Here is an 18,467-nt window from a genome sequence, read left to right on the forward strand (position 1 = left end):
CTTGATATCACTCAGTCCAAAGATTAATATCTTAAATTGATGATGGGAATATAAAACACTAAATCAATGCATAACACCAAAATCTTCATGTGTAAATGCAGTGTATGAGGAAGCCCAGTTCTTATGTGTATATTTTTTCAGACACTATGAACAGCACCTGCATGTAGCAGCAATACTACAAGTAGCAATAAAGCTTTGCAGTGGGCGCAGCCAAGAAGTCAGAGTTCAGCATGGAGAGAAATCCATAATATCCTGACCTCTTTTTTTCCACAGCAAACCTGCTAGTGTCAATCATTTCCACTGGGCAAATATCATTTTAAATGTGTCTTGACAAATTGCTTTTCATTTTTGCTATGAAGGATTGGTGTGTTTATAACAGACCTCAATCCCTTTTTTTCCTATGAAAAGCTTGCCCTTCCATAAGCTTTTCTAACTGATTTTTAAAAGGTGATTAAAACTGCTCATCGGGTAGTGACTGGAGAATTTATCTGTATGAACAGCTTTTTATTTGGCTCCACTCATGGCAGTGCTGTTGATCACAGGTTGGCACGGGGCTCTGGGGTTGGTTGTTGACGTGAAAAATACAGTTTAAGCCCAGCTTTCAAGCCTGGTTTGCTGTGTTGTGTCGGTTGTGTTTGAGGGTGTGAGATGTTTGAGGTAAACCGTTACTTTGTGTGTTCTAATAAATTGCTTTAAGAGTGCACAACTTAGCTTACAATCTAAAAATCCTGGCAGGAGTTGTAATGACCTGCTGGTTGAGGAGAGGTTCCACTCGACCGTTAAATGTAATTGCAATGATTTGTGAAAAAAGGCTGAACGCAAAAATTTGTCATACCTTTCACTGCCAAACCAGCACTGTTTGTTATAAAGCAGCTTTAAAAATCTGGCTACAGACCAAACTTGATACCAATCTCGCATGTCATAATAAACCACTGTTTGAAGTGAGCAAAACTATGCAGGTTTGGTTGATTGGAAATAGTTCTTATTGCAGTGGAAAATCACAGGCTATGGGAACACAATGTCTGTGAGATTAATGACTTTCCTTTTGAGTTTCCTTTTATCTCTGTGTTCATACATACAGATTCAAAACGTGAGTTAATTACTGTATTTCATAACACAGCCACCAAAGACTGCAGATGTCACATTGCTTCCCTCTTCCTAACAAACTGACACTATCCCTGTCCACGCTTTATTTCCCTTCTTAGTCCCTCATTAACCTGAGGCAATTTTTTTTTCAAACATTATAAGATGTCACCGGCTATCATACCACTCTGTAATATGGGATTCCAAGAGAAGGCCTCCGGCTACATTGTTACCCAGCAAAGAAATGGGAGAAATGAAATGTAAGAAAGTGCAGCCTTTTTTTTCTTTTTTGGCCATAACAGTGTCAGCCTTATTTACACAAACTCTAGAGTTGAATTAACAGATGGAAAAATTGTAGGTTTTTTACATTACTGCGGGGCAAAAATAAAAGACAATTTTTTTTCTTGTTAACTGGTCAGCAAGACATCAAAAGTAGCAAGGAAAAGTGACAACAGCACTGTGATGTGGCAGGTGATAGCAGCATAATCACCATATGGTTAGGTTTAGACACAAAAACACTTTTGGTATGCTGTGGTAGTAGAAGTGGCAATGTAAAAAAAACAAACTACTGAACAGCGCCCCATTGCTACTTTACAGTACAAAACACCCATGTTTGGTGCCTAAAAAGCCGCTGGAAATGCACTGATGGGTCGCTACAAAACACCCATGTTTGGGCCTAAAAAGTCTACGGAAACACACCGACTGCTTGCTACAAAACACCCATGTTTGGTGACTTAAAAGCCAGTGGAAAAACATTGACAGGTTTTACAAAACACCCACGTTTAGAGCCTAAAAGGCCACTGGAAACACAGCAATGACTTGCTAAAACATGGTTTATTGGCCTCGAACATTGGTCTGCAGCTTGGCAGGGATCTCGCCATAGGTGATATGCTATTTAGCATCCTCTTCACCTCTCAATGACACAGTCAGGTCATATACTACATCACTTTAGAAACGCTGATACGATGCATATGAAAGTTACAAATGTAATGTATTCGTGGTGTATAGAAACATACAATGCCAACATTCTTCTCTGGCAACTGGACCGGTAAAGACAATCAAATGCATTAGGTATTACAATGACAGCCATTATTACAATTGGAGAGGATAATGGTCTACTGTAATCCTGTTACATACTGTATGATTAACTCCTACAATGTATTACATTACTTGTTAGATGATGTTAAACATTGTGCCAAACAACCCAGACACAAAAGTGTCTTTTAGAGGATTGAAATGTCTTTTCAGTTAAAAATCACATGAAATTAAAGAAAAAAGCTTTAAAAATAGACCAAACTGATAAAGAGACTTCACGTATCTACCTTGGACAGTGTCTCCCCTTAAATCTGTCTTCATGGTGTGTTCAATATCATGCCAGACCTCCTTAATACAAATATCTCCCACTGGCTCTCTGACTGGCTAATGAGACTGTATGTCAAAATGCTTGAGATGCTTTAAGAGACATTCCAACATCAACCTCTGGTTAATGAAGGTAACATTAGGCAGGTCCTCTCCCTGTAATAAGAAGGTCAGTCCTGAGGGTATCATACTGGCCTGCTGATCCACTCGCTCTCTTCATCATCACTGAAGTCTTACTAGGATCTGATAAAGCAGGTAAAGGACTGGATTTGGTTTAGATGTGTTCTGATCAAGGCTGTCAGAGCACATTTTATTATTAGTATTTCAAAGAAATGCCATAAAATCAAACCAGCTGAACGCTTAAAAAAATGCATTCTTGATTCCTTATTTTAACGGGCGATTGCTCTGAACGCATCAGCAGCCTTGGCTTATCGATTGTATAAGCCAAGTCACTGGGAGCAAATCGATTTTATTGATTATTAGCCACCTGACTGGAGAGAAGATGCCTCATAGAGATGTAACCTTGAGAAGCATCTCTGAGGTTACACTATTACTGTGACCTTTAAAGCTGTTCTTTCAAAATATTAACTCTCCAATTACTCTCAAACCCAAATTCCTTGAGGAATACAGCATTACTCTGAGAGCAACTACTGCAGCACTTCAATCACTGCTAGCACGGATGGATATATCGTGCAGTCACATATGTAGAACAATTTGTTTCAGAGACGCAGTTCATGTGAGAAAGAAACAATGTGCCAGTGTCAGCCATTCTTGGTTATCACAGTAAGAGAGGTGTCCTCACATCCACTGATAAAACCTCAAAACTATAAAGAGCTGATTTATTCACAAAAGTAATTATCCAAAGTGCCTCAGCACACAGCCAGCCCATAGCTGGACACTGACCTCAGAACAGGAAACTAAGGCCAAAGGAGTTCAAACAGCCCGGAGAAAACCACAAACCCACGGGAATTTCTGAGCTTAGAAGCAAGTCCATCCAGATGAGTGTAGCTATTGGTTCACTATTTAGGACAGTTTATTGTGAAGAACTAAGAGCCGGGGGACAAGTGCGAGACGCCAAAAAAATTTAATAAATCAAGTTTGGAAATACTTAAGCAGAGCCATATAAGATATGTATTTATTGTGTGGTGTTAGTCTGCAACTTTTATTTTGTTTTTACAGTGGTATGATGTGCTGATCTGTGACACAGTGGACACAACCTCATTTATCAACCTAAATAACAAATTTAAATCACAGAATTATTAGGTTAGTGCAAAATGTGTCTGTGTAACTTAATGCATTACTAGGGTGGCAGTGACCATGAAATATCATGTTTAATATTTAACTTTATGCTCAGCTTCATGCTTTTATATTTGCATGGTAAAATTAGCTGCTTTAATTTCTATATCAATTGTTTCAGCTCATGCTTGACTTGTTGCTGCATCTAATGAAGATATAATATTGTTAATAAGAGCTTGTCAATGAAAAAACACTGAAATAGTCGACTGAACATATGAACTATGCCGTGATTCTATTTTTATAGAGATGAGTAGAAGAGGTTGAAGGAAGTAGTAAGGTGTGGGAGGACCCTTCAGGCAAGGAACCTGCTACCTTTGTGGGGCAGGCAGATAGTTATTGATCCCCCGAAAAATGAGGAGCTGTGTGTATGTGTGTGCTGTATGTGAGAAGGTGTGATGACCTGTGAACTCCAGGCCCACGGGCGCTTGTTAAAGCTCTCAGTAGCTTCCTTTCCCCGGGGTTGCCAACCACGCTCGGCCTCACAGCACCACAGGAAACCAGTGAGTAAACAAGGGAAGCAATCATGAATCACAGCTTTCAGCACACAATCCGAAAACACACATTAAAAACAAGCTTACGCTAACACCATTACATATGCATTTATGCACATTCAGTCAGGAGCAAACAATTGCAGCAACGTCTGCAGGGTTTTGAGAGACAAGAGAGACACAGTCTCAGTTACTCTGCCAGAACAGTTCCTGAGGGACAAAGTTCACATGAGCATTTAGCAAGTAATAATGGCCTCAAAAACACCTGTGTCAAACAACATTCCTTTGCCACGACCTTATCAGCACCTTAACATGCAGCCCAGTTGCCAGAAAAAAATGCTGGCATTGTACGATTCTGCAAACTACAAATATGTTACATTCGCACACTTCATATGTATCACATCAACATTTCTAAAGTGACATAGTATATAAGCTGACTATGTCACTGGGAGTTGGAGGGGATGGTGGATGGGGTGTCACGTTTACAGGCGAAATACCTGCAACGCTGCAGACCTTTGCAGACCACAGTTCAAAACCAACTCTTTTGTAGTGAGTCATTGCTGTTTTTCCAACAGCTTTTTTTTTTTTGCCTTCAAAGCAAATTTTCATGATTCTCTGAAACCTCTGTGCATTACAATGTTACATGAAAAATGAGAATAAAAATGTATTTCAGAATTTACCAGTAAGTATCTTAAAATGAGGAGCCTGTGCAAAAGTACATATATGGTACATGAGCTCTTGCATTCACCACATAAAACTCTGGGATCTATCTGGCTGTCGCAGAAACAATGACCTGAAAAAGCTTGCGGCGTGTGTCTTCACATGACTGGTAGGAGAGACATCAGTGACCACTTTTACTTCTGAATTTAGGGCTTTGTTTCTGGACACAGCACCTGAAATAGTCCCTGATATAATGGTGTACAAGAGGGAATCATTGCAGCTGGCTGTGGGTGTCACACTGGTGACTGGGGATAAAAACGGCAGTAATGGGAGTTGATTCGCGCAGTGGTAACAGCCTGCTGCTTAATGTTAGCTCCTTTAGCATGGCTAGCTAGCACTGCCTCTCCCATGTTCCAAATGTCGAACGTTTAACTACACAGTCCACATTTTGCACGTCCTGGCTCCTGTTCTTTCTCATGTCATGCCTTATACTTGTCGAAGTGAAGCCAGAAATTAATTTGCCTTTTCATGACATTGCGTTAACTTACATCACATGACGTCAAAGTGAAATTTCTAAAGCCAATTTACATGACTTTCCAAAACTTTGTTTTTTGGTTTTTTTTTTCCCAAAAAACTTTTCCAGTCCTGGAAATAGCTATATTTAAATTTCATGACTTTTCCAGGTTTTTCATGGCCATACAAATCCTGTTTTTAGCGACCCATGGCTGTTTTCCTGTGGCTTTTTAGCTCCCAAAAAATGGATGTTTTTAGGGACCCTGGTTGTTTTACCAGCAGCTCTTACACATCCAAAAGTGGGTGTTTTTAGCAACCCATCACTTTTCTTAGAGGCTTTTTAGCCCCCAAAAGTGAGTGTTTTTTAGCAACCTATGACTGTTTTTCCACCAGCTTCCAGCCCCCCGAACATGGGTGTTTTTTAGTGACCCATGGCTATTTATCTAGCAGGGGATGGCGGCATTAAAAGCAGTTGTTTTTTTTTGTTTGTTTTTTTGTCACTGCTTTCCTTTGGGGATTGTGCCCCATAAACTAGATATTTTAAGCCAAATGCATTTACTACATAGTAACATGCAAATGTATCCGTGGTTTGCAGAAACACACAATGCCAACATTTTTTGGATTGGGTAGTTGGGTTGTTACATTAGTTGACACTGTGGAAGCTCTGTACAACAATGCACACGCAACTTAAGGTTTAAGGTGTTCATCCGAATCAACTCTTTCAAAATGTAAACACAAAAACTGCTCATGAGGTCCAGAAGACCTAAACTCAGGTTTGATAGATCCGAGGGACAGGTGAGAAAAATATAAACACCTTAAAAGCCTTAAAGCCATTCAAAACTGAAAAAGCACAATGTGCCAGAGTGGCTGCTAGCAGTGAAGAATGAAAGAACACCTGCTAAATTAGCAAGCAACCAGTGCACCTTGCTTAAAAAACAGTGTAGTTTCTGCAGATTCTCAGTCAGCATGAAGCAGAGAGAGGCCACACCCTAAATGCATTTTTCTTACTCTATACCTTATTCTTATCCTTCATGTTGGCATGTTCCAAGATAGAAACAACATTAATGAAGATGCTCTCCAACCAAACTGGTCTCGAGTGAAGCTTATTAGTTGCATTATTTCCAAGGAAGAAAAGAAGGAATTTGACAATTTCATCTGACAAACAAAGGAATTCTCGTCAGCGTACAAGGATGTCCTATCAGCCCCATCATCCATAGCGAAGAAGTCCTCATTAGCAGCAGGACTCAGCTCATCACTGTCACCACCACAAAGACTACAGGGAGTCTTGTTAGCTTAGGGGACAACACAGTGGGCTGGCTTCCCCCCAATCAAGCCATCATTACTTTAAGTCCAGCATTCTGTAACAAGTGCCGTGCAGTATTTTGGGTCACAGCAGTCAACCTCTTGCAGCCACGAGTGTCAGTCGCCAAAACAGCATGAGTAGGTACATGTGAACTCTGACCTGTGTGCAACTAACTCCAGCAGGCGAGCCAGATGTCTCAATCAAACTGTTCCCTATGGGACTGCTGTACACACCAGTGATGGAATTAGGCTGTGTTTTGCTGGTCTCAGAGCCCCTCTTGTACTTACTTCTCCACTGATAACACATGGACAAGAGGGTCTATAAAGGTAAAATAAGCCTCAGAGGACCATGGTCACTTATTGCTAAAGTAATTAGCCTATATTAGCTTAGCTAGTATTATGAAGATATTAATCCTATCAGTCCCAGCTGAACTGAGAGGGTTAACTGAGCTTTCAAATCCTGTAGTCTGTTTGATAGCACAGTTGAGACAACCATCATAACAAAGAATAACAGGATGAGCCATTCTTTCATTTTCCCATGGTTCCTTTTTAGACAGTGTTTACAGGCCATCAAACAAAGCAGGTAGAATGGCGAGGCAAGTCACAGCATCACTCCGGGGATGCATAATTTAGATCTGTGGGATGAAAGGGACAAAGCCATCTCGACATGAGCATATGCTTTTAATGGCCATCATTTAGATTATTATGTGTCATCCAATTACCGTTGGCAGATTTATTATGCAGAGATTTAACTCTCAACAAAGGGGAGCTTCAGGTTTCCCTTAGTTGGGAGTACGATGAAGTCACTTAACAGCAGAGCTTTAAGAGCTTGATGTTTTAGCGATGGACTATTGTATGTTTTTACGCTACACTCAAGATACCATACAAGGGGATGAGTTGGTATACATTAAACAAAAGTAGGGTGAAAAAAACATGTAATCACCCTGATTGCAATTTGTTACGCATGGATCATTTTCAAGGACAGGGCCTGGCAGCCATCCCAGATATAATGTCCAAAATCCCTGTAATCTATGTCGGGATGTGGATGTAGTAAACACGCACTCTCAGGATCAAACATGGGGTTGCCATGTACATTTACTGTCCACCTCATCACCTCCTCCAACACATATATTTTGGCTAAACTTTGCAGTGCTGGGCCCATCACACATAATTTGTCAGAAGTCAGGCTCTATTGTTTAGTGGTCAGAGTAAATTATTTTAGTATCTGGGCTTCACAAAGGGTTTATTTCATGTCAGGTGTACACTTCAGTGCAAATTCACATATTCACATCCTATTAAGGGACCAGAGAACTTTCCTAAAAAGTATACAGCTGCACAAATCTCACTGAGTACTCTTGAAACTCTCAGGATTGCATGGTTACCAAGTTTGTCAGTTTGTACATTTAGAGAAAACGAACTGGAAAATTGGTGTCATACCCATTTTTGTGCTCTTGATGTGGACGGGCAAGCCCTAGTATGTTTCTTTTTTTTTTAAGTCACCACTGAAATTTAAGAAAACAGTTGGTAAAAGTCTGTATTATATCCACAAGTTGACACTGAACAGCTTCAGCTAAAGTCACAGAAGCTAAAAAGAGCATTTGGTGCATTATCTTTGTTTTGGACTGTGTTACATCAGTAACACTCAATATATAAATTTCAAAGGAATGGTGTCACACCCAAGAATAACGTTTAACTCACGTCTTTTTTCAGCTCTCATTTGAACAAAACCTTGGCAAAATAAGCCTCCACACTGTCAAAAAAAGGAAGTCCAGCACTAAATAAAGCCATCACTCAGTAACAGACACTTGTGAAAGCTCATGTGCTGAAAATATATTGTTCTTTTTTCAGTCTGTGGCCACTGCTAATGTTACTGACAGCTGTCTTTGTCTTACAGAGTGACAAGACTGGCGCCAGTAGGGACTCCTGAAATTTTGAAAAACATTTGTCATTTCCTCTGGGCCTTTTTCTTGTGGTTCCAAGAAGATTATCAAAATAAATATAGTTTTGTATGTTTTTGTTTGTTTCCTACTTCAGGCTGAAGCTTTACTGTAGCTTTAAATCTGCTCAGTAGCTTAAAATATATTTGCAAAATATATGAAAATAGATATACAGTAGAGAGATTTAGCTATTACTTTCTATTTGGTGGGCTGTAGTCCCTTGCATTCAGCCTGATGTATTTTTGGTGGGCTGTGACTAAACTCCTCCTCTATATCCCCACCGGGCTCAGCCAGCTTGTGCCCCACAGCAGGTGCATAGGCAAAGAAAAAATGTTATCTAATATGTCGACTAAAGCTCCCTACTATTAGTCTATTTGTGTCTTTTCAGTCCTAGTGTGTGGAGGAGGTGATGTGTACTGACATTCCTTTACTGGATACACCTGTAAGGTTAACTGCTCGACTGAGACACAGTGGCTACTATCAGCAGTGATCAACGCTAAAGAAAAATGTGTGTGAGCCAATAGTGGAAAATATGTTGTCAGCACTCCAACAAAAACTTTATTTTGTTGATTTGCACCCCGACCTCCACCTACAGTATCAGTGTTAGATCAATGTTATGCTTCGGTTCATTTTCCCAGAACGAACCCTGACCCTTCAACAGAAACACACCACCCAATCCAAAGCCTTTTTCTCCATCACAAATTATGTTTGACATTGCCTCATTTCCCAACATGTCATGCTGGGTTGCAGTTGGCACGCTCAAAAAGGACATTACTATGAAAAAAATATAAAGTAAAGTACCAGAGTGCATGGAAATGTATTTCTCTCTAAAAGAAGAAAAAAAACAAACAAACAAGATTTATGTAAAAATATGTCTTCCAGAAGGATCCAGTGGTGAATCTGCCATGTGAGGCCATAGCCATGGAGTAAACATTGGGGGAGATCAACTCTGAGGAGGGCCTGGGGATCTGCCCCCCTAGGTGGGGAAAACATTGATTCAGCATAACATTGTGATATTTTGCATGGCAATACTGTATCAATACACAGACGCCAAGTATAAATTTTTTTATTTAAAAAAAAATTGTTTTTGTAAATACACATTAAACTTTTGATAGCCTACTAAAATAACAAAATCAATTGCTTTTTCAGTCCACTAGACACATTTTGCTGCAATAAAAATGATTGAAATAAGATGAACAGACTGAGAACTTTTATTAATTCCTAATACAGATGTTGATAAAGTTTGAGGACATAAGTTTAACAAAAGTAATAAATGGCAATATATGTTATTGTAATACTTGGCATATCGCAAAACTTTTTAAATCACAGTAATATTGTATCGTCACTGAAGTATTGTAATATCATATTGTGGGGCCTCTGGTAATTCCTACCTCTATTATTTATTCTTATCAGTACATCTATGCAGTGTCCTTACTATGAATATATGGTTGTCTGATGTAGCATAGCATTTTTTTTATTTATTTATATTCTCATCAATATATGGGGAGGTACATTTTGAGCATATTTGAGTGGCAGGGGAAAGGTAGTAATTAAAATATATACTATGGAGATGTGTCACGCCCAATACATATTATAATTACTGCCTTGCCATGCATGACATTGTCAGTGCTGCATGGAGTCTCTTTTTCTGTCTACTGGAAGTAACACAGCCTCACTGGTCTGACTGGTGACCAGAACTGTCCAAGCAAAGTCTCGCTGTTCCTCATTAACCTCCAACTCGTGTAACATATGCACCCACTGAGGACTGAGAATGATAACCTTCTATGTTCTACTTTGACTCCTCACATGCATTATAGCATGCCACTGATTTTATCATATAGAACAACATGCTCCCACATAAACCTGACTCTCTCCTTTTTCTCTTTGGACACTTATTGTGGCAATTAATTTCCACTAGTGTGATAAGAGTTGCTTGTAATAGGCTGTTTCACTGGACTGCAGCAGAGCATAGAGATAAATGGGTCACTTTCAGCAGCCGGGCAGCATGCAGCATAGGTCAGGGGCCACGTACAGATACTGCTGGCTACACAGAGAAAAGGTGACCGAAAAACCCGCAGGGTGCCATGACGGATCAAACTTAGCAAATTCCTCACACCCCTCTCACTTCTCTCTCTGTTCCACCAGCGGTATTTAAATCACGCTCATTCCACATGCAGCACATTCATTTTGAAATTTCCCATACCCAACCCATGAGTAAAAAACAGTCTTGGCAATAAGCACTATACCTGCACAAATCTGTAGAAATGCCAGCAGACAGTAAATCCCCGTCAAACAGGCAGGCATCATTTAAGAGCAGCTGGAAACGGTGTAAATCCAGTTAGAATGCGCTTTGACGTCTATTTCATCTAAATCACAACTTCTGCTGCAGAGATGGATGGGGATCCGGGTGGAGGAGAGTTCCTGAACTCCGCAATAATACAGATAATACTGTTCAGACCTGCTCCCCGGAGAGTGAATTACTACTATTTGAATCAAAGTTGAGATCAGTCGGAGGCATCGCTGCGGGTTACTCGAGAAGTAATCCACTCAGCACCACTTGGATTTTCCCCACTCCTGTCGAACTCCTCACTTCCAAATGCTGATAACTTCGCGGGATTCATCTGTGATCGGATACGCTGTTAGTTCCACTTCAGGAGAGGTTTTCCGCGGCTGAATGGCCAGCGAGAATCCACAGAGTAGATGCATCCAGTTGCAGCCACTTTAATGGTTTAAACGTGTAGTTTTACCCCGGTTTCGTGGGGCTGGCGCTGGTTGGATGAGGCGCCGTGCGTCTCTGCGCTCAGCGCTGCTTTTGGTTTTTCCTAACCAGTCAGAGGCTTTTCTGTTGTGCAGAGGAGATTCCTGCGAGTCAGGCACCATTTAACCGCATAAGGATACATTCACAACGCGAGGCTCCACTAGGCATTTGCATCAAGCACGTCCCTTGTGAAAAGATCCAGGCTACAGCAGCCTCATAGTTGTTAGAAAAACATCAAGATTACTGTCAACTAAATGCAGATGATACAGTTTTAATATCTAATGGAAAACTATAAAGTCCCATAATTCAAGCTGTTTCTAGCAGCCTGCAGCAGACTATGAATCCAATAGCCTGCACCAATCAAACACATTGTTTCAAGTGTCTATCATTATCAAATATGTTGAGAGGAGCCTTTTAAGAACGGCAGAATTCCCAAACCAAAAGTGTAGGCTACTTAATATTTCAAAGTGTGTCTACTGTTGAACGTGAATACAATTTGACCTTGATGAATGATTTATACTATTTTTATCCTCCTATCAAGACGGAGGGACGTGCTCTTTCCCTGTGTCCTTATTATAACCAGTGCAGGCAGCACATCTGGGGAAAATACTGTATTCTTAATGAGCCAGTAAAATGAGCCTCCATCCACAGCCGTCAGCAGCAGCATTGTGCTTCTCCTTTCCATGACAAAAATCAATGAAGTTATCGCCCTCTGACCTCCCAACTCACCACTGGGAAATTAAATGACATTTTAAGTGCTTTAGAAAGGTAGCCTGATAACACATTAAGTCTTGGTATCAAACACGTTGAAGTAATGATCACATATGGAGTGAAACTGTATTTAAACAATTTTTGAACTGAGAAGGATTCATTCTTTGACTCCTTTGAACTTCATCATTATTACAGTACATCTCTAACCCAGTGATCCTCAAATATGTCTGGTTTTATCTAAGCAGCTTAGCACTCCCTCTGCTGGCTGCAGGGCTGCAACACAATCTGTTGTACAGGAAACTGGCAGGGAAAGGATAGGGGCCTTACTGTTTGGCTTTGTTTTTCACTTTATAATGCCTACAGTAATTTATTTCTCTTTAATTTGGTCTGTTCATGGTGTCGCCTATGTCTTAAGTAACATAACCTCTGCTGTTACAAATTTTCTATGCTCCGTGTGTGTGTGTGTGTGTGTGTGTGTGAGAGAGAGAGAGAGAGAGAGGGAGAAAAAAGCTTTTAATAATTCTGTTTGTTCCCTAATTCAGCCGGCATCCCTTTATCTCCAAACTCCCAGTGAAATAACGACGCAGGCTGCATGACACTACAAAAAAATGCCAAGTTAAGTACATGCATCAGTTTGACAATAAAAAGCACACACTTAAAAATTCCATCACATATCCAACTAAATTTAGTGACACAGGAAATGAGATGATAATTATGCATTTAGGCAAACTTCACTCACTCTGTCTCACCAACACACCACAGAAAACAAAATGATGCCTCTGGTTTTTTAAGTCACATTTAACAGAGTTGGGCCGTCCCTGAACTCTCGCCTCAAATCCTTTAATTGGCCATTTTGGGACCACTGGTGGCGCAGCTGAATGGGGAGCTCGCACTAAAGCTGAGCCATCATGGTTGGTAAACAACCAGTAAAATATGGGAAATTACGGTCTCACTATGAGTACATTTCTGCCTTTATAAAACATGCACTCTATTTTTTTTTTTTTCATTCAAGAACACCATCCGTCTTCTTTCTTTGTATTCTTGAATGTTCTTCTCCTATACCCTGCACATTGTGTTTGCAGCAACACAAAGACACAGAATATACATACAGCTGTGCTATATTTCTTGCCATTCCCCCCATCTTTTTTCTTTTCTACACATTGCTATTGTGTTTGTTTTCCCTACCAGACAATCAACAGGGGTTTCTGTCTCCATTTTTCTCTTTCCTCCAAGTGAATATTATCCCCACTATATGTCTGTCTGGCTGCCTATTGGGCCTAGACTGAATGGCTGCCATAGTGCCATAGTACTGTAGAGGACAATGTGGTGATGGTCAAATAATGGCTGTATAATTAGTCTCATTTTGTATCATTGGCAGGTATAAACTAGCGGTCATCACAGCAGGACTAAAGCACAAATAACGAGAAGATAGAGGTTCGGCAGCGGGCTCTCGCTTTATGCCCGTGTGGCTTCAACATAACAACAGGTGCGGCACGCACACAGCTAAATGCAGTGTTTGTGAGATCTATCGTCCATTCCACAATTGGTTGCAATCCAAAGCATCTCCAACACCAGTATTTCCAGGAACAGATGGTGAAGAATGGACACAAAGACACGCACGTTCGTCTTCATGGCAACACAGCACATAAAATGGCAAGGATTTTGAGGACACAGTGCCAAGTACTGAGACCTATTTTTATTTATTTCCTCCACACCAAAGTAGCTCTCCAGTTGGTTCTGAGCCAGGGGAGGAAATATCTCCAAAAAGCACAAAGCCAAATCCAAAAAATATTTATGAAGAAATAAATAATTTGGAACCTCCGCAGACCAACAAACTTGGCCTCAGCTTGTCTTGTATTAGTCACTGTTGACTGTTTTCGTCCATGAAAAAAACGAACAGGTTTTTTTTCCATACCTGATATCAGGAGTGATTTCTTAATCATTCAAGCAAATGGACTGTATGAGCTGCGTGGATGTATGTATGGACAGTTGTGTATGTAACACCTCACCCCATTAGCTGCACCTCTCACTACATTATTTTCCCCATTCTAGCTTTTATTTTCCATGCTGATTCTCCACTCTCCCTCTGCTTACTACCTGTGACAGCTCTTTGGCTCTTTCATTTCCCTCCACTCGTTTATATCTTTGCATATTTGTCAGCACCCTCTCACTGCACATCACTTAAGTTGCCCGGGGTCATGCAAAGTGTTCAAGCAAAATAAGAGAGCCTTCACATTTCCCATCAAATAGTACGAAAAGCTGATGCAATAGACATGCCTCTGCTCTTCTCGATCTCCCTCCAAATTGGCAAACTGGCAGCCTTTCGGATGGCCTTATCAGTCGTTAAGACTTGGACATCCTTTCAACTTCTTACACTCTCACTGTCATCTTTTTTCCCCTGCTGGGCCACAAAGATTTATGGTATGAAAAAAAAAATAGGCCTCTTATCTTGAGAGAGGAAACAGACAGATCAAGAATCCGTCTTTCAGCCATTAGCCCCACATATCAGATGGAAGCCAGTAAGAGCTCCAATTTAGATTCCATAAAAAACACTTTTGTGCTGACCATTAAAAGATAAAAGGCCAAAAACATCATTATTTTAGCATCTCATTTTCTTCTTCTTGTTAACTTAAATTTGCACCAGGCGTCAGACAGACTGTGCGGAAAGTCTAATTTTCCCATCTGCCAAAACCATAGAGGCTATAAGGGAGAGACGAACTCCTAAACGTTTAGCTTTGTTCTATCTCAGTACATCCCAAAGTCAGAGCTCTCACCATAAAATGTCAAAGCAGAGGGAGTGGGGATTGAACTGTGTTGGCTTTGGACACAGCACTTGAGGTCTGCAGCTGCTGAACTGGCATTAAGTGGTATTAGAGTCTTTGTCAGCAAAAGGAAACGTAGTCCTCTTCCTGGGAATTGGGTTCAACGTTGTATCTTTCAAAGGACAAATACAGAATCAGCACAACCTGGAGCACCACTTCACTGACTGCTGGCTTTGTCAAGGCTTATTTCAGACATTTCTCTATAACCTTTTCACAATTCCAAAGCAAAAGTAAATGTAAAACAAAAAAAGTGAATAAAACAGAACCTTGTATTTTAATTAATAACGACATTATATAGATAGATAGATAGATAGATAGATAGATAGATAGATAGATAGATAGATAGATAAAAAAGTAAAACAACATGGTGTATGACAAGAGTCTGAAGAGTAATACGGATATGTTGTGTAAAGAGATGGGCAGTAAGATCCTAACTTAATCACCACGTCATAGCTCTCCATTGTTTTGATAAAGGAAAAATGATTTTTGTTTCATTTCACACAAACTAGCACAAATCACATTTAGCACCCAGAACCCACCTTTGTATCCAAGGCTGTTGTCTTGTTCGGATGCTGGTTCAGATGCAGGTGTTTGGGCGATGACCTCATGGTTCCCTCTGTGTTTGTCTGTATCTGTTTGCACAGACAACAACACTGGGTAACACAATTTAAAATAATAAAATTACTTAATTTATCTATGTGTAACACAGAAATTCAGTAAATTACACTGATGGATGCATGGTGTGGAACTATGGAAAGGACAGCCACGCTAAAGAAAGGGGGGACAACAGGTCTGCTTATACAGTTACATTCCTACACTACCATTAGGTTCAAGGTTAAGTTCAAGGTTAAGTTTTTTTACTCACTGCTTGTTGGATTGAATTTACTGTTATTAAAGGGTAACTTCTGTATTTTTCAACCTGGATCCTATTTTACCATGTTTTAATGGAGACAACAATTTTTGAAATTGGTCCAGTAATACGCGAGAGCGCTGCAGCAAGCAGATGTGAAACAGGCTGTAATGTAACCACTCTGGAGATTTGTGCGCAGTCACTTTACGTCCGTGAAAAGTGCTTGTTTTTGCCACTGACAGGCTCAGATTATTATTTTAAGTGTCTGACAGCAATATGGAAAGGACCCTACAGAGACAGATATTGTGAAATAGTAAGATCCTTCTTGTTTATCCAGAAACAGCCGCTGAAATCACTATCAGCAAACTCACCAGACTCCATTTAAAAAAGACAGTAATTTTAGTTGAACTGGTTGAATTAAGAGTTTATTTCAACCAAACAAGAGCTGGGGTCTCATTTATAAGCACTGCATACTCACAAAACGACGCCTGAAAGAGGCACGCCACCTACCCAGAAAAGTTGTGATGTATAAAAACAGACTTGATGCGAGAAACTTTGACCCATGCTTACGAACATCTTGGGGATGGGAAATTGGCAATGCAGATGGTGAGGTAGAAGCCTGTTTGTAGGAGCTGTCGAATATTTATCGGCGCCCACCATTTCTGGGTTTTGTCCGTACGTACATTTTTAGTATGGCTCCTACGCACTGTTTTATAAGCGAGACCCTTGGTGACTGCTGGAAGAGTGGAAAGGCGGACCAAGACAGTTTTTGTGAGTTTAATTTTCTTTCTGTCTATTTTGAATGAAGTGCGTTTTTCAATGATGAATTACTGTTTTTTCAAATGGAGTCTTGTGGGTTTGGTAATACTGACTTTGGGTTCCTTTCTGGATAAACAAAAAGGATCTTACTCTTTAACGAAAGGGATCCTTTCACGTCAGACACTTACAATAACAATCTGAACATGTCAGTGGCAAAAACAAACATGTTTAGTAGACTTAAATTGACAATGCACGATTGACCATTAAGGTTACATTGCAGCCTGTTTCGTAGCTGCCGGCTGCAGAGGTTTTGCTCAATGCTGGACCAATTCCACAAATTGTTGTCTCCATTAGTCACTTAAACACAAAACATGGAAAAATAGGAGCCAGATTAAAAAACAATTAAGATACCCTTCAATTGGTAGTGTCCTTTGAAACCACTGAGATATTTTTTTCAAGGATTTTTATTTCTTTTTTTGCTAATTTTTAATAAATGTTCAGTATGGAAAGAGAGGTGAAATGGAGTAATAAAATAAGCTATCTTTATATGGATAAATACAGTATTCCTACAGATGCTGACAACTGTTGCAAACTGGCAGCAGTCACAACAACATAACTAGCTACGCAAGCTGTCTGAATACTATCTTCAACTCTCCAGTGTATCCTTATCCTTTAGGTCAACAAAGCAGTTTTATGACCTTGTTAAAAAAATTGAGTTAGTTTGTGATTGTTTTAAAAATATATTAAGATAAAGAGGTATTTCCATTGCCACTCGAATAATTTTTACTCTGGAAGTTCATTTTGGGAGCACCAACACTGTGTGGTGTGATTAAATTTAATCATGCAGTCAAAGAGAGGTGAAGTGTAAGAACACATTAACATCTAAGTCACAGGAACAATGTGATCTCCTCTGTGTAAATAGACACTAAATCTAATGTGACACTACAGACAGCTCATGGATATTAAGCTGAGCAACCAATAAACTTTTTTGCACAGTTCAGAGTACTCATCTTATATCATTGATTAATGATGTGAATTATGCACAAATTTCACAAGTCCAATGCTTACATGCACCAACCATAAAGTTTCCATTAATTTACCTATGTTTTATACACTGACAATGTACTCGGCTGTGTGTAGTCATAAATTTTATCTAAATATACCACTAGAGGGTGCCACCACTTCACCACATCACTGGATTTAAAGCCAGTGACCAGCAAAAAAGGCAAGTATTTGAGTTTCCTTGTTGTTTTCATGTTAAAGTGCAGGTTTTAAAAATGTGCTTGCATGTAAAACTATTAAACAATAACTGTACTGAATATGAATATGTTCAGTTTCAAAAATTTAAGAAGTCCTTTAACAAAGCTATGACTGTGACCCTATCTATATGGTAGTCAATAATTTAACTTCTGCCCTGATATGTTATTGCATGTTCTTAATCACTTTATTCGGTGAGCCACCTCTCAAATGATCACCCACGGAGACTACGTGTGACCTTTATTTACCCTGTGTGTCTTATCATCATACACATTACTGTAACATTGAACTCACTTTTTTGAAGAACAAGTGAAGAAGAAAGAAATGTGCTCGACTAAATAAGCAAGTTGGGAATGCCCTGTTTTTATTTCACAGAGAAATGAATTCATGCATATCTTGAGTTCTGTCTTTAAGCCACAAGAGGACAGCATTACTGCACCTACAAGGTGCTTCTTTTCTGCCCTTCACTCCTCTCTCATACACAGACACCCAAATCTGGAATATGAGTGGATTACATATTTTGATAAAGCAATATGGTTGCCATATTGGCAGTACGGAAGAGGGTATTGTGGTTAAGAATATCCTCTTCTACTTCATGCGAAAAACTGTTTTAACATGTCTGAAAGTTATTCCATCTCTATTTCTGAAAATCTCTAAAGCATGACAGCCTTT

The 18,467-nt window shown here is 39.8% G+C and overlaps 1 protein-coding gene across 3 annotated transcripts in view; it reads right to left on the reverse strand.

Annotated features, from left to right (window-relative positions):
• The window catches only part of LOC125897747 (roundabout homolog 1-like), a 133,527-nt gene that overhangs the window by 98,788 nt on the left and 16,272 nt on the right, over positions 1–18,467 (reverse strand). For 2 of the 3 annotated variants that reach the window (XM_049591086.1, XM_049591085.1), the window contains exon 1: positions 10,885–11,727. In XM_049591086.1, the coding sequence (XP_049447043.1) occupies positions 10,885–10,945 (61 nt within the window). In that variant the 5' untranslated portion in view covers positions 10,946–11,727. Of the gene's footprint in view, positions 1–10,884; positions 11,728–15,468; positions 15,562–18,467 lie in introns of those variants that run through there. The other variant, XM_049591084.1, reaches the window with a different exon arrangement.

This window comes from Epinephelus fuscoguttatus, linkage group LG12 (assembly GCF_011397635.1).
Source record: "Epinephelus fuscoguttatus linkage group LG12, E.fuscoguttatus.final_Chr_v1".
Taxonomy (NCBI): domain Eukaryota; kingdom Metazoa; phylum Chordata; class Actinopteri; order Perciformes; family Serranidae; genus Epinephelus; species Epinephelus fuscoguttatus.